This window comes from Heterobasidion irregulare, assembly GCF_000320585.1.
Source record: "Heterobasidion irregulare TC 32-1 unplaced genomic scaffold scaffold_07, whole genome shotgun sequence".
Taxonomy (NCBI): domain Eukaryota; kingdom Fungi; phylum Basidiomycota; class Agaricomycetes; order Russulales; family Bondarzewiaceae; genus Heterobasidion; species Heterobasidion irregulare.
The window spans coordinates 1,436,304-1,451,011 of NW_009258203.1; the positions used below are offsets into that span (position 1 = coordinate 1,436,304).

General features: G+C 41.5%; 5 protein-coding genes across 5 annotated transcripts; 1 reads left to right on the forward strand and 4 right to left on the reverse strand.

Moving 5' to 3' along the window:
- Window positions 1-2,331: 2,331 nt before the first annotated feature.
- HETIRDRAFT_452968 (uncharacterized protein) lies at window positions 2,332-2,772 on the reverse strand (the record flags this gene model as incomplete). Its single annotated transcript, XM_009550163.1, has 2 exons — window positions 2,332-2,480; window positions 2,544-2,772. The coding sequence occupies 2 exons, from the start codon at window positions 2,770-2,772 to the stop codon at window positions 2,332-2,334; spliced, it is 378 nt and encodes a 125-aa protein (XP_009548458.1).
- Window positions 2,773-6,419: 3,647 nt separating this feature from the next.
- Window positions 6,420-8,349, reverse strand: HETIRDRAFT_49390 (uncharacterized protein; the record flags this gene model as incomplete). The annotated part of the gene is made up of 3 exons (XM_009549651.1): window positions 6,420-6,629; window positions 7,519-7,680; window positions 8,026-8,349. Coding segments are annotated over 3 exons (696 nt in total), but the record flags the coding sequence as incomplete, so codon positions are not given.
- Window positions 8,350-9,140: 791 nt separating this feature from the next.
- HETIRDRAFT_49425 (uncharacterized protein) lies at window positions 9,141-9,572 on the reverse strand (the record flags this gene model as incomplete). The annotated part of the gene is made up of 1 exon (XM_009549654.1): window positions 9,141-9,572. A coding segment is annotated over one exon (432 nt), but the record flags the coding sequence as incomplete, so codon positions are not given.
- A 2,003-nt stretch (window positions 9,573-11,575) lies between these two features.
- On the reverse strand, window positions 11,576-12,034 carry HETIRDRAFT_232841 (uncharacterized protein; the record flags this gene model as incomplete). Its single annotated transcript, XM_009550164.1, has 2 exons — window positions 11,576-11,671; window positions 11,744-12,034. Coding segments are annotated over 2 exons (387 nt in total), but the record flags the coding sequence as incomplete, so codon positions are not given.
- Window positions 12,035-13,677: 1,643 nt separating this feature from the next.
- Window positions 13,678-14,708, forward strand: HETIRDRAFT_117068 (uncharacterized protein; the record flags this gene model as incomplete). Its single annotated transcript, XM_009550165.1, has 8 exons — window positions 13,678-13,764; window positions 13,809-13,822; window positions 13,867-13,910; window positions 13,992-14,070; window positions 14,261-14,279; window positions 14,368-14,376; window positions 14,528-14,591; window positions 14,644-14,708. 8 exons carry the CDS (start codon window positions 13,678-13,680, stop codon window positions 14,706-14,708), a joined length of 381 nt encoding a protein of 126 aa, XP_009548460.1.

Sequence of the window (14,708 nt, forward strand, 5' to 3'; positions counted from 1 at the left end):
GGCTCAGTAAGGGCAGGGTCACTGCCAACAAGGGTCGGGGATGCGGGTGTAGTAAGGGGTACATCTGGAAAAACACCCCCTTGTATTAGCTCCAGATTATATCTAATAGTGTCTAAAAGTATCTAAAAGTGTTAATAACATCTAAAAGTGTCTAATTTCCTAATTGGGAGTACGATACTGTGAGTATTGGATTGGTTTCTAATTTCATGATATCAGCGCTAATTCTATACTAAGAAGTCTCTAATTATTAGTAGGAAATAGTAAGTACTACTGCTCTATCAGTGAGAAGGTAAAGATGTGGCACATTTTATACTATTTCAGCATATTACTCTCTTTCATATATGCCTATACCATTATCTTGTAGCTCTTTTGCTAACTTTCCAGCTGCTTTTATAAGGGATATAGAAAGAGAGAAATGTGCATTAATGCCCCCAGCCACTTTGTTGGCAGCTTGGCAGCTGCCACAAGAGGCTATAAAGACCTAGGTACCTTGGCCCTGCACACAAGATCATTAAAGTTGTCATTGTTAGCCAATGCCTGCTACCGGTCATTATAGGATACAACATGTGGGTTGGAATTAGGGATATGCTATATGCAGCCTTATAGACCTTGTCTATTAGTATAGTGGCTAATACTGTCTTGTGCAGCACACAATCATCATTACTATTAATATTACAATTTTTAGCACTATTTATATTGTTTATTGCCTTGTTATACAGAAGATGCTCAAACTTGGTGTTTTCTTCTAGCTATTAGGCTGTGGAAAAGACAGTCATATTGGTATGTGGTGCCAGAATGATATATTTGCCTGCCATATAGGAAATATATGCATTAAGCATATTAAGATCATCTCCAACAATCTTGTGCTTATTTATATATAGGCATGCCATACATATACTCTTGTCCCCACCCTCTACCTCACTAGTGGCTATTTAGAAAACCCCTCTCTCTTATTGGATCTTGATTATTCATAATCATGTTTTTGATCAAATTTGCAAATTCAGGTAGCATTGTCTATACTAGTAGAGTCCCATTGAATATTACACTCAATCATAGTTACTTCTTAGTCCAAATTGTATAAGTGCCATAATTTATTTTTATCCTATATAAAGTGTATTATTGATTTTCCATTGGTTTATTATCTCCTTAGTAGTGTTCAAACTAAATCCTGAAAGACCTGACTTTTTAGGTATTTATTGACCTGTTTATTTATTAGATAGAGGAAATATAAATGTTAAATACAATCAGAAATATTGAGGTTGCCTATATTATGTCTACTTATTTAGATTACCAAGTTTATATATTAGACCTTGTGGCTTAGTGGCTAGAGCATCTGTCCCAGGTGCTTGCATACATGTGGTTGTTGGTTTAACTCTGGCAAAAGGCAAGTTTGTTATAAGGTATATTCTGTGTTTAGGTATTGAACTAGTGCTCTAATAGACATGACTTTATAAGAAGGCTATGAGAACTGTGATGCTTGATTTATTATGATTTTTCCGAAATTTCAAGTTATAATCAATCCTAATAATTCCTAATTTAGGAAAATTATGTCTAATTAGAACAGGTTTAGAGGGGGGTAAGCTTAAAATATCTAATCCTAATCTTTCATAATTTAGTATAGTAGAGCATCAATTATAGCTAATTAGAGCTTAATACAAAGGGGTGGTTTTCTAGATGTACAGGAGGCGGCATCAGAAGTGGTCGACTAACTTTGTGATCCTAGATGGTTTGCTTAGGGTTGTAGATAGGGCTGGCAGGGCACATGGGATTGTCTTCTTCCAGGTTTGGGATAGGAGCGAGCCAATTTCCTGGGAAAGGTTCTGCGTAAGCATGGGAGAGCATGGCCATTGCCTGTTCTTCGATCGCTGTGGGTCTTTTGGCTGAGATTGGATGCTGAAAAGGAATTGGGATGTTTAGTTGAAGAGGGGGAAAGGGTGGCAATGGTGCAATGAGTGGAATAGGCATTAGAGGGGATTCCCTTAGCACCGGGAGGAAGATGACGAGAGATGTGGCAGGGAGGCATGCTGTGTTCCTGGAGGTTCCCGGGGTGTTGATGATTCACTGCAGCTTGTAGAGAAGTTCCTCTGGTTGTAGTAAATGATACCCATCTTCCTCTATTACATCCGTCCTAGTTATGTACCATGGTTTCACGTTGTTCAATGGATTGGCTCCTTCTGACCAATAGGTGGCTACATGCTGTTCTCCTCATCTATTAGTGGGGAAAAGCCATTCTGGTAGCATTCTGCTTGGCATGTATTCTTTTATAACCAGCCTTTCTCTCCCAAATCCTGTGATCCAGAACTATTGGATCATGTTTTATTGGAAAGGGATTCATTTTAGTGTGTTGATCCACTTAGTCGGGGAGTGACGAAGGAGGAGATTCATACTAAGAGAGCTGTACCCGTTAGGGCGGTAGCTGATCATGTCACTCCTAAGGGCTGGGAGGTTGAGCAGCCCCTTGTTTCTATAGTTGGTGACAGCTACGTTTGAAAGCAGAGTTATCTGATGCCTGTCCAGTGGTCCCTGGTATACTTGATACGCACGAGTCATCACGATCTGCTGTAAATAGAAAAAGAAGTTTGTTAGATTGTCTAGTCCGTCCTGTTCCAGCATGATCGGGGCTTCATTGTTGGTGAATGTGATATGGTAGAGTGCCCCTACGAGGTTGGGGTTTAGGTAATGAGTTAGATCGTAGAGGGGGGAAGGGTAGATAGGAATGAGTGTGTATGAAGTGGTATTGAACAGGGTGAACACTTGTGCCACGCTTGGCATGTGAGGGTTAAGTATACAACTTAGAAGGTCAGGGACGCCTATTTTGAGTTATGGATCATCCACTGTGATGCCTTGATCATGGTCTATAGAGGCAAGGGAGTTATAAGAGTTGGTAGAGGTGACCAAGATGGGACATAGAATAAAGGAAGGGGATGTGGAATGAGGGTGAGTGGTGGAAGAGGCAGTGTGATGGAAGTCGGACATGATGTAGTGGGGTGATTCGAGGAAGTGGAATTTTTTGAATGGCCAAGGACATTTATTTGGGGGGTTGGAAGAAGTTTTTTGCTGTTGATGGTCCGTACTTATATGAGATCGCTAGCAATGACGCAGAATCCCTGATAGATAGCTCCTATAAGAATAATGGCAAGAGAGATAGCTAGAACGGTGGCAGTAGCTACAGAGGTGTATATGGCGACCTCCACTAGTGTAGGGTTCAACACGGGGGTCATAGTCGTTTGCCTGACCATGCTAAACCTTGATTTGTCTGTTTTTGTAGCTCTTGATAAGCTTGCATACGCCAATTAGCACTGTTTGATTGCTGGTGCTATGGCATAGATCAAGATGCGCCTAAATTGGGCTTCTTTGATTGAGTTCTTTGATTATTGATTATTAATTTCTTTTTTCTTGACTGCGGAGGTACCGATCACTTCTTTAGCTGTGTCATCTATATGTCGATTGCTTCCATGATCTGGGGATCTTCTAATTGTGTGGATAGAAGTCTTCGTCCGATTAGATGCTTTTGAAGCTTCTTTTTGATCTGATCTTCTTCGGTGACCCTATTGTACTCTAGTTCAATTGTTAAGGCTAAGATTGAAGCTTCCATTCCTCTGACTGTGGAAGGGTGCCTATGGTAGAATTCTATGATGGCTTCCTTGGCATTAATGACATTTGCCACCGATTCCTAAGAGTTATCTAATTTAGGATAGCCCTTCCATTTGATCAGGTACTGTAGGGTCTTCCATCAACCAAAATGTCGGGCTCTGATGATCTTTTCAAATTCAAATTCTTCTTGCCCCTCGATTAGGTCTGGGGCTGGTTTCAGGTAGTTGGGTCTGTATACTGCATTCTCCTTATAGAGCGTAAGTCGATTGGCATGGAAGACATTGTGAATGTGCTGCCAGCTGTTGGGCAGTTTCAGCTTGAAATTGACTGTTCCGATAGTGTCAATAATCTTGAATGGCTCAAATCATTTGGGTCTTAGTTTCTCTGAGGGGTAGTTCATGTGGATGTGCTTTCTGTCTAACCATACTTGGTCTCTTTTCTTGAAGGGCAGTAGTTCCATTCTAAAACAGTTATGTTGTATTCTCATGGGTTCGGCTGTGATTTTGAGGCTGGCTTGTGCTTCCTTCCTAGCATGTTGCAGAGTGTCGAGTCGTGCATTGGCAGTAGGTATGTTCATGTTTCCTATAATGGCTGGATATGCTTTTGGTTGGTATCTATGCAGAAGTTCAAATGGTGATTTTTTGTGGCTGAGTGCTGATGTATGTTGTGGGCATATTCCGCGTAAGGAATTAGATTGGCCTAGTCATCTTGTGATGAGTTGCAGAATGCTCTGAGATACTGCTCCAGTTTTTGGTTCATTCATTTGGTAGTGCCATCTGTCTGTGGATGGTATGCTGTGCTGAGCGCTGACTTGATTCCTAGTTCCTTGAGTAGTGCTTGTGCTACTTTTGACACGAACTGTGTTCCTCTATCCAATATGATTTTATCGGGTAGTCCATATCTTCTCCAGGTATGATCCAGTAGTAGTTGGGCTGTTCTGTCTGAATCAATGCTTTTCAGACACAGTGTGATTATCATTGCCTTTATGAATCTGTCATTACCACATAGAGTGAGTCAAATCCTTTTGACTGAGGTAAATCTGTAATGAAATCCATAGTGATTGTTCCAAAGGGTCGGTCTGGAATCTTTATTGGTTGGAGGGGAACCATTGTTGGGTGTGTGTCATTCTTGGTAGACTGGCAGGTTGTGCATTCTTCCACATACTGGTGGATTGTGTTTGATATTCCAGGCCAAGTAAATTCTTGTCCTACCAAGGCTAGTGTTCCTTTTTGTCCTGGATGTCCTGCTGCTAGATTGTTATGATTCATCTTGATATTCTCTCAACAAAGTTGTTTGTCTTGAGGAACATAGATTTTTCCTCTGTGTAGAACAAGTCCTTCCTTGTCATTTCATTCCTGTAGGCCTTTCTTCATGCTGTGAGGGCCTAGTTCCTTGACCTTGGCTAGAGTTTTGATTAGCCACTTGTCTTTCTGATTTGCTGCTATAATCTGTTTCTTGAAGTCTTCGTCAATAATCGTGATGTCTCCTTGTCCTGTGGCTCTAATATGCCATATCATGTGGGTGTTCAGTTTTTCCTCTATGGTGATTGTGTTGATTTCTGCAAAAGGTCTCTGCCCTGTTTCTTTTACTTGATTGAAAAGTTTGGGTTCCAAGAGTGTTTTGCCTGAATTGTCAAATTCCACCCCCTCTTTATGGTCTGGACACCATGACAGACCATCGGATTTATTGGTGACTCCCACCTTGTGCATTAATTTATAGTCAAAATACGAAAGGAATAAAGATCATCTTGCTTGTCGACGGTTCAACTTTTGACTTGTTCTGAACCATTCTAGGTTCTTGCGGTCTGTCCAGACATCTACTGGGTTCTTGGCGCCTTCCAAGTAATATCACTAAGCTTCGAAGGCTTGAACGACCGCTAGTAACTCTTTGTTATATATGGGATAGTTGCGTTCTGTGGGTGAGAGTGATCTGGAAATGTAGGCGCAGGGGTGCCATTTTCCATCTGGGGCAACTTATGATAATACTGCTCCTGTTGCAAAGTCTGATGCATTGTATTTGATGTGGAATGGGTTCCCAGTTTCTGACATGACAAGCACTGGGGATGATATAAATGTCTTTTTGAGTGCTTGAAATGCTTCTTTGCATGCTGGCATCCAATCCCAGCTGTGTTCTTTTTATGTTAATACAAATAGTGGCCTAGCTATTTTCAAGTAATCCTTGATAAATTTGCAATAAAAGTTGCAGAATCCTAAAAATGATTGGACCTCCTTGACTTTAGTTGGAGTTGGCCACTCTGTGATTCTGGCCACTTTGATTGGGTCCATTTCCAGGTGTCCATGGGATATGATGTATCCCAAATAGTCGATTTTCTTCTTGTGAAAATGACACTTTAAGGATTGCAGGTATAAGTCGTTGTCCTGTAATATTTGTAAAACCTGCTGCATTGTCTTGATGTGTTTGTCCATAGTCTTTGAGAATACCAGAATGTCGTCCATGTAGATGGCTACCTTTCCTCCATAGATAAGGTCCTTGAAAAGCAAGTTCATCATAGTTTGAAATGTCGCCAGTGAGTTGGTGAGTCTAAAATACATCACTAGAGGTTTGTACATTCCTAGATTTGTTACAAACGCGGCCTTGTGGACATCCTTTTCATCAATAAGTACATTGTTTTATCTTATGTTGATGTCCACCAGTGAGAAGTATTCCACCTCTGTCAAGAGATCCAGTAATTCTTGAATAATCGGTAGAGGGTACTTATTCTTGATCGTTATTTTGTTGAGCTTCCGGTAATCCATTACTGGCCATAGCTTTCTATTTCTCTTTTTGATAAAGAAGAACGGCGATGCCATGTGCAATTTGGATTCTCAAATGAATCCCTTCTTGAGACTCTCGTCAATAAATTTCTTGAGCTCTTCTTGCTCCATCGGGCTAAGGCTGTAAAGTTTTGGCCTGAGTGAGTGTTCCATATTGTCCTTTAATTCTATTTTGTGATCCCATGGTTGTTTGGGTGGTAATTTCCCTGGTTTCTGTCCTTTGAAAACTTTCCTGTACTTCCAGTTGTTAAGCTGGTTAGGCTTAGTCGCGTGCACGTGATGCACTAGGAGGGGTTCCCTGGGCTAAAGCTGATTGTGACGGCCCAACGAATAAAGACAACGGCTCATCTTTGGGCTTGTTCCAAGAAAGGCTGATCTGTATTGATCTTCTCCTCGAAGAGTCGAAGGAGATGCTGATTGATCACGTGTCGATGTTTGTCGGGTACGAACAAGTCTTCTCCGATACAACAGATGACTTCGGAGGGATCCCAACGGATGACTCGATAGGCAGCGAGTCCTTGATAGGTTGCAGGTGGTAGAGAATGATGAGAGCAGTGAGACAAATCCAGTGCTTCGTCAGACTGAGTATGGTTCTTTAGATCTGACAGAGATCGCGAAGCGTGAGCTGAAGGTAGCCAGACGCCGGGCGCAGTGCTGAGATCAAGATGTATACAAAGTGAACCAGCTGAGACTTCCAAGAAGCTCAGCTCTCCTATATATAGTACATGGCTATTTAGGGCGGGACGGACATATGGTCCGTGCTTCTAAATGCTAAGTACTATCAACGATCGATGCATGTAAGCTGCAGTCATTGTTTGTACTCCGCGGCTCCTCGATGTAACCATATATAGTAAGTATATCAAATGTCTGTCCGCAGCAATATCAAATGGAACCGATCACGATCAACATCAGTCATTACAACAGAAGAGGAATCATAGTACGTAAGCGTTCATGCATCAGCATGTAAATGGTAGTCAGTCCGAGTCCGAGTCATGTGCGTAGCTCATGACCGTGTCCTGAGTCACGTGCCTAGACGCGTGTCAAGTCACAGTCCTAGTCGTTAATAGTTCAAGTCCGAGGAAACACCTGACCTTCCCTTCTGTTCACGTGCTTATGCACGTGTTAGGACACGGTCCTAACACCAGTATACTCTGGGAATGATTTCTTCGAAGGGTAATTCAGGTTTCCCTTTTGAAGCTTCTTCTGCCAATTTTTGCAAATTGGTGTGCTTGGTCTGTTTGCCTATTGCTGCTTTGGTAGGTTCTACTTTATGTGCCGGTGTATTGGCGGCAGAGGTCTCAGTACAATGAATCTCAAATCCTTCATCCTGGTCATTGTATAACTCCAGGGCTTCCAATTGCCCTGTGTCCAGGCATCTGACGAGGTATACTCCATCTTTGTCTAGATCTGTGGAAGATAAAGCCAATGGCAGTTCACCACCTTCCTGAGTCTCCTCTTCAGCCCACTGCGGTGCCATATAATGCTTGGCTTGGATCCTGAGGTAGTACTCTAATTTCATTCCTTTGGGTTGTGATCCCCAGATTTTAGGTTTTATCCGCAGATGTAGTACTGTAGTGTTTCCCACTTTCCGGCCTAGCTGTCCTTTTCCTGGCTTTTGTGATGGGATTGAGTAGTTATGGTCTTGTGGTACTGTCACCATGCGCCGCATCTCTGGTTCTTGACATCCTGGTTTCCTGAAAGCCCTCTTGGCTTTGATTAGTCCTCCTGTGATGTTGCAGGATGGTAGGCACCTAGTAAAATATAATCCATAGGCATGCCAGTCGACTTCCAGGTTGTGCTCTAACAACCAGTTGGTTCCTAAGATGACATCTTCTTTCCTGATTTCAGCTATATAGAATTTTGCCGATCTGGTGTGTACTCCCCCTTTTTTGTCTAGAACCTGTAGTTTTAGTTTTGCAAATCTTGTGATAGGTCCTCCCTTGAATGCTGTGTTCTGGACCGTATTAACCAGTATGGGGTGGGGTGTCTTTTGTGTGTAAATTCAATGCTTTTCCACAAAATTGGGATGCATAAATACTCCTGTTGCTCTGCTGTCGACTAAAGCCTGTGTAGCAGCTTTTTGATTCTTGCCTATTAATATTGTTTCGATTCGGAGTGATGGTGCACCATGTGATTTCATTTCCAAAAGATACAATATATCTGGATGTCCATGCTCTTGGTCAATGTCTTTATTGACCAAGGAAGCATACCAATTTCCTGCAAGAATCCTACTCTTTGCATCCACTGCCGATGGAAGAGATCTCAAAAATCCTTTGATTTGTTGAAGGTCCTGGCTTCAGCAATTTTGTCGAGACTGAGCCCCATCATTATTTGTTGGATGTGGGCTACTCTTTGTTTGCCTTCTTCTGGATATTCTTTGTCTCCTCCTTCTGTTTCCACAGCCCTCGTCATGCAGTGTCTCGGAAATGACCTTCCTCTTTGAGGTGGGGGAAATCTTTGTTTCGGTTTGGAGGGACATCTGTGTGCCATGTGCCTGGGCTTCTTACAATAGAAGCACTTTCCTTCTTTGGCAAGTTGGCTTTTTTCTCCTGGGGTAAGTTTCTTGAAACAAATAGCATCAATGTCTATTTTTGCAGCATCCACATCCATGGGGACATATTGTGACTCTCATTCTTGACGTAGGTTTGGGGCGAAGTTCAAGTAGTAGTTGCTTGGGGTAAAGACTTGATATTTTCCTTGCCTAAGGTCTTGTGCTTGCATTTCTTCTATGCACATTATCTCATATCTTTTGGCCTTGGCCACTAGTTCATCCTAGGTAGTTTGTACTGCTGGGTCTTGATAAATTCCTCGGGCCAGTTCCCATTTAAGGCCTTTCAAAAAGTGTGTTTTCTTGGTTTCCAGATCAACTCCTGCTAGTTTGGCAATTTGTTTGAACAGTTGAAGGTATGCGTTAAAGGATTCCTTCCCTTGGTTGATCCTAGCCAGTTTGTCTCTGGCATCCACTATTTTATCAAATTCCTCGAAGTCTGCTGATATTTTCTGGTAGACCGAAGTCATGTCTTGGGTGGGTTTCCATGTATAGCGGTCCCAGTCATCATTTAAGTTCCTTGCCTTAGTGAAATTTCTTGACCATATCCTTGCTGATCCTCTTTTCATGTAGGATAGCGCATATGTGATTTTTGTAAACTCGTCCGGGAAGTTGTGTTTCCTGGTGAGTATCATTATGTCGATTTTATGAAGGAACTGCTCTGTTCATTTTCTGTTTCCATTGAAGGGGGTGGATTTGGCCATAGCCAGTCCCTTGGATCCAGGATTTCCAGTATTTGTTGACATCTCACTGGTCGGGGGCTGCTTATCATCAGGAGGCTCTCTACTTGTATCTTGTTCTTGAGTACATCTAGAAAACCACCCATTTGTATTAAGCTCTAATTAGTTCTATTTATGCATAATTAAGAACAATTAGGATTAGACATTTTTAGCTTACCCCCTCTCTAAACCTGTTCTAATTAGACATAATTTTCCTAAATTAGGAATTATTAGGATTGATTATAACTTGAAATTTCGGAAAAATCATAATAAATCAAGCATCACAGTTCTCATAGCCTTCTTATAAAGTCATGTCTATTAGAGCACTAGTTCAATACCTAAACACAGAATATACCTTATAACAAACTTGCCTTTTGCCAGAGTTAAACCAACAACCACATGTATGCAAGCACCTGGGACAGATGCTCTAGCCACTAAGCCACAAGGTCTAATATATAAACTTGGTAATCTAAATAAGTAGACATAATATAGGCAACCTCAACATTTCTGATTGTATTTAACATTTATCTTTCTTCTATCTTATAAATAAATAGGTCAATAAATACCTAAAAAGTCAGGTCTTTGAGGATTTAGTTTAAACACCAGCTAAGAAGATAATAAACCAATGGAAAATCAATAATACACTTTATATAGGATAAAAATAAATTATGGCACTTATACAATTTGGACTAAGAAGTAACTATGATTGAGTGTAATATTCAATGGGACTCTACTAGTATAGACAATGCTACCTGAATTTGCAAATTTGATCAAAAACATGATTATGAATAATCAAGATCCAATAAGAGAGAGGGGTTTTCTAAATAGCCACTAGTGAGGTAGAGGGTGGGGACAAGAGTATATGTATGGCATGCCTATATATAAATAAGCACAAGATTGTTGGAGATGATCTTAATATGCTTAATGCATATATTTCCTATATGGCAGGCAAATATATCATTCTGGCACCACATACCAATATGACTGTCTTTTCCACAGCCTAATAGCTAGAAGAAAACACCAAGTTTGAGCATCTTCTGTATAACAAGGCAATAAACAATATAAATAGTGCTAAAAATTGTAGTATCAATAATGATGATGATTGTGTGCTGCACAAGACAGTATTAGCCACTATACTAATAGACAAGGTCTATAAGGCTGCATATAGCATATCCCTAAGTCCAACCCACATGTTGTGTCCTATAATGACCAGTAGCAGTCATTAGCTAACAATGACAACTTTAATGATCTTGTGTACAAGGCCAAGGTACCTAGGTCTTTATAGCCTCTTGTGGCAGCTGCCAAGCTGCCAACAAAGTGGCTGGGGGCATTAATGCACATTTCTCTCTTTCTATATCCCTTATAAAAGCAGCTGGAAAGTCAGCAAAGAAGCTACAAGATAATAGTATAGGCATATATGAAGGAGAGTAATATGCTAAAATAGTATAAAATGTGCCACATCTTTACCTTCTCACTGATAGAGCAGTAGTACTTACTATTTCCTACTAATAATTAGAGACTTCTTAGTATAGAATTAGTGCTAATATCATGAAATTAGAAACCAATCCAATGCTCACAATGTGTTGCTCCCAATTAGGAAATTAAACACTTTTAGATACTATTAACACTTTTAGACAGGCTCCTACCCATCTGAAGGTGAGAGGGAGTGGGTGACTATAAATGACACATGCCAAGTAGATTACAGTCATATGTAAAATATTTCCCAATAAGGAACTTTTAAACTTCAACCGCTAACCTCTCACCAATGGCTGGCATAAAACATTAGTAAACAAACGCCACCCGCGGTGCCAGCCACCCAAATTCAAAGCCCAACACTAGTTTAATAACAATATATTTTATTCTTTTGTTTATTGACAAGAAATATGAAATGGCGTGTCACATTGCATCGCAGTAGTCTTACCTTCTATCAAAATGGGTCTGATGATTTGAGAAGTAAACTGTTCATTCTTCCAAAGCTTCTCAAAACCTCCATTCTCCTTTATGAGCTCCTCGGAGCTAACAATAATGGCACAATACTAGCCATCTTCAATTGCCTAATAAATTATGAGAATAAGAGGCTAGTGAGAAAATAATATTTTGTACATTACCTGATAAATTGCAGGGTTAGAAGTTTGCCCTGTAAGTGTGACTGCTGGAATACCCAACTTGCGGAGGTCACCTTCATTTTGCTTCCCTAAGATATTCAAAGGTGTGACTATGATCTGAATTCTGGATGCAAATAGTAACGGCATCCAGAATGTCAGTGTCTTTCCAGAACCTGTTCCAGAAATGCAAGTCACATCTCTGTCACCCTTCAGAATTGCTTTGACAACCTTTAGCTGCCACAGGCATGGGTGCTTCTTGAAGAAGCTCAGAGTCTTCTTGTAAATTTGGCTCAAAGAGAGAAGCTTTGCAAGTGCTGGCATGGGATCATAGGGTTGACAGGATGATAAGAGGCATGCAGTGAATAGACTGATGCAGAGTGATGTGACGCGACACACCATTTCATATTTCTTATCGATAAACAAAAGAATAAAATATATTGTTGTTAAACTAGTGTCGGGCTTTGAATTTGGGTGACTGGCACCGCGGGTGGCATTTGTTTACCAATGTTTTATGCTAGCCGTTGGTGAGAGGTTAGCAGTTGAAGTTTAAAAGTTCCTTATTGGGAAATATTTTACACGTGACTGTAATCTACTTGGCACGTGTCATTCATAGTCACCCGCTCCCTCTCACCTTCAGATGGGTAGGAGCCTGACTTTTAGATACTTTTAGACACTATTAGATACTAGCTTTTCACCCATCATGTTGCGACGGCGCAACCATGCTTAATCTGAGTTTTTGCTACAGTGCTTGGTCCGATGTGTTTGTAAAGTCTAGTGCCTGTAAAGTCTAGTGGCCATAAAGTCTAGTGTTCACAAAGTCTAGTGCCTATAAAGTCTAGTGTCTGTAAAGTACAGTGCCTGTAAAGTACAGTGCCCATGCTTAATCTGAGTTTTTGTTGTAGTGCTTGGTCTCATGTGCCTGTAGAGTGCACTGACTATAAAGTCCAGCACCCATAAAGTCTAGTGCCTGTAAAGTCCAGTACCCTTAAAGTCCAGTGCCCATAAAGCCCAGTGCCCATAAAGCCCAGTGCCCATAAAGCCCAGTGCCCATAAAGCCCAGTGCCCATAAAGCCCAGTGCCCATAAAGCCCAGTGCCCATAAAGCCCAGTGCCCATAAAGCCCAGTGCCCATAAAGCCCAGTGCCCATAAAGCCCAGTGCCCATAAAGCCCAGTGCCCATAAAGCCCAGTGCCCATAAAGCCCAGTGCCCATAAAGTCTTATGCCCCAATATCTCTATATAACCCTTCTATGACATTCTTCCTATATAAAGCACCCTATAAGGTCTTATCCATAAGATTTCCTAATAAGATCCTGCCCTATGAGGCTCCCCCATGAGGTTCTCTGTGAGGTGCTAGGATGCCATTTCAAGCTCTAATGGCTGCAGAGGCATAGCCCACTCTAGTTGCTAGGGTTGCTAGGAGCACCAAAACATGGCTCATTCTGCTCACCCAATTTGTCATGGATGCTTGCTTTGCTCACATGGTTTCTTATGTGGCCTACATAAGTGTGAGCAAGGACATATGACTTGAGCTATTAGCCCAGTGCCACCATTTCTTATTATCCCCTTTTATTTATTATTTATTTACATAAAAAAATACCTGAAAACAAAACCAAGAGCCTAGAGTGGTTGCCAAGCTAAGCACTTGCTGAATGCCCCCTTACCTGAAGAAATCACTGCAAGACAGTGCCAGGGAAAGAGAATTCTCTATGGTTAGGTTAGCCCCGGGCACGCGCATGCTGACTAACTCCGTTTCAAACCCCGACACGCTCCGTTTCAAACCCTGATACGCTCCGTTTCGCGTCCCGAAGCCTATGGGACAGTGGTCTCGTGTGGTTTGTCGCATGGGATTAGCTGACGGCTAGTTGCTACCGAACCCCTACTGTTGCCCTTTATATTAGAGATAATCCGGAGCTAATACAAGGGGGTGTTTTTCCAGATGTATACTCTTCTTGGGGGCTTTCGACTGATGAAGGGGTTCGGAAGCTTGCTTGTGGAGAGGTTTCTTGTATTGGGGATGCAGTGGGTGTGTTTCTTCTAAAGAGTTGACTTCCACTGGTTGCTTCCCAGGGTATGCTATATAAGTGTGTTTTTGGTGAGTTACGGTTCCAATTTGTTAGTGATTTAGGCTTGATTCTCCTGAGCTCGGCGACGATGATTGCAAGCTTAGTGGTCTGTAATTTGGGTGTGGCGTGGATTTCTTTTCCAAGGAATGGCCTGCTGTAAAATTCCTCCTTTCCGCTTCCTATGTAGAATCCAGTGAGGATTCCTCCAATATAGAAGTGTCTGCTTTCCTTGTCACAATAAACGGTGTCTGGGTTGACATCTTTGGGTAAGTATTTGAAGATGTAGATCAGGTTGTTGTGGTATGGGGACGGGTATCCCTTCTGGACTGTTGGCTCAATTGTTTATTCTATGAAGTGGAAGGGGATCTTGTGTTGTCTTCCAGCCCTGAGTCCTTCTTGGAATATGGGTTCTCTTCTGATGATCTTGTTAATTCTGTTATTGATTTGGTCCAAAAGTGTGAGGACTTTGTCAAAGGTTTGTCCGCTGATGAAACTTCTGAAATAATAAGTTTTGTGGGCAAACTCTCCTCTTTTGATAACTGATACAGTTCCGCTGATTTCAGTTCTATGAGGTAAGTATCTAGTATGATCCAGCATGTCCTAGTTCACGACTGTATAGGTCCAAAAAATAATAATGGTGTATCCGTGCCTTTGTTGACTATGCTCGATGAGTTCCTATCTGATTCCTTCTGAATCAATGTCCTTGGTGATGTGCTTCCTAAGTGCTGCAATGTATTCTTGAGGGAAGTGGATTGGTCTTCCATTGTCAATATCAACGGTATTCTTGGTGTGAATAACGTTGATTTCTAGATCTCTGACTGTGAAGACTGGTGTCCTAGGTTTATTGGTGAAGCAAAGCCCCAAAAAGGGGAATCCAATTCTTCTGTTGAAGTTGAAGAAGTAA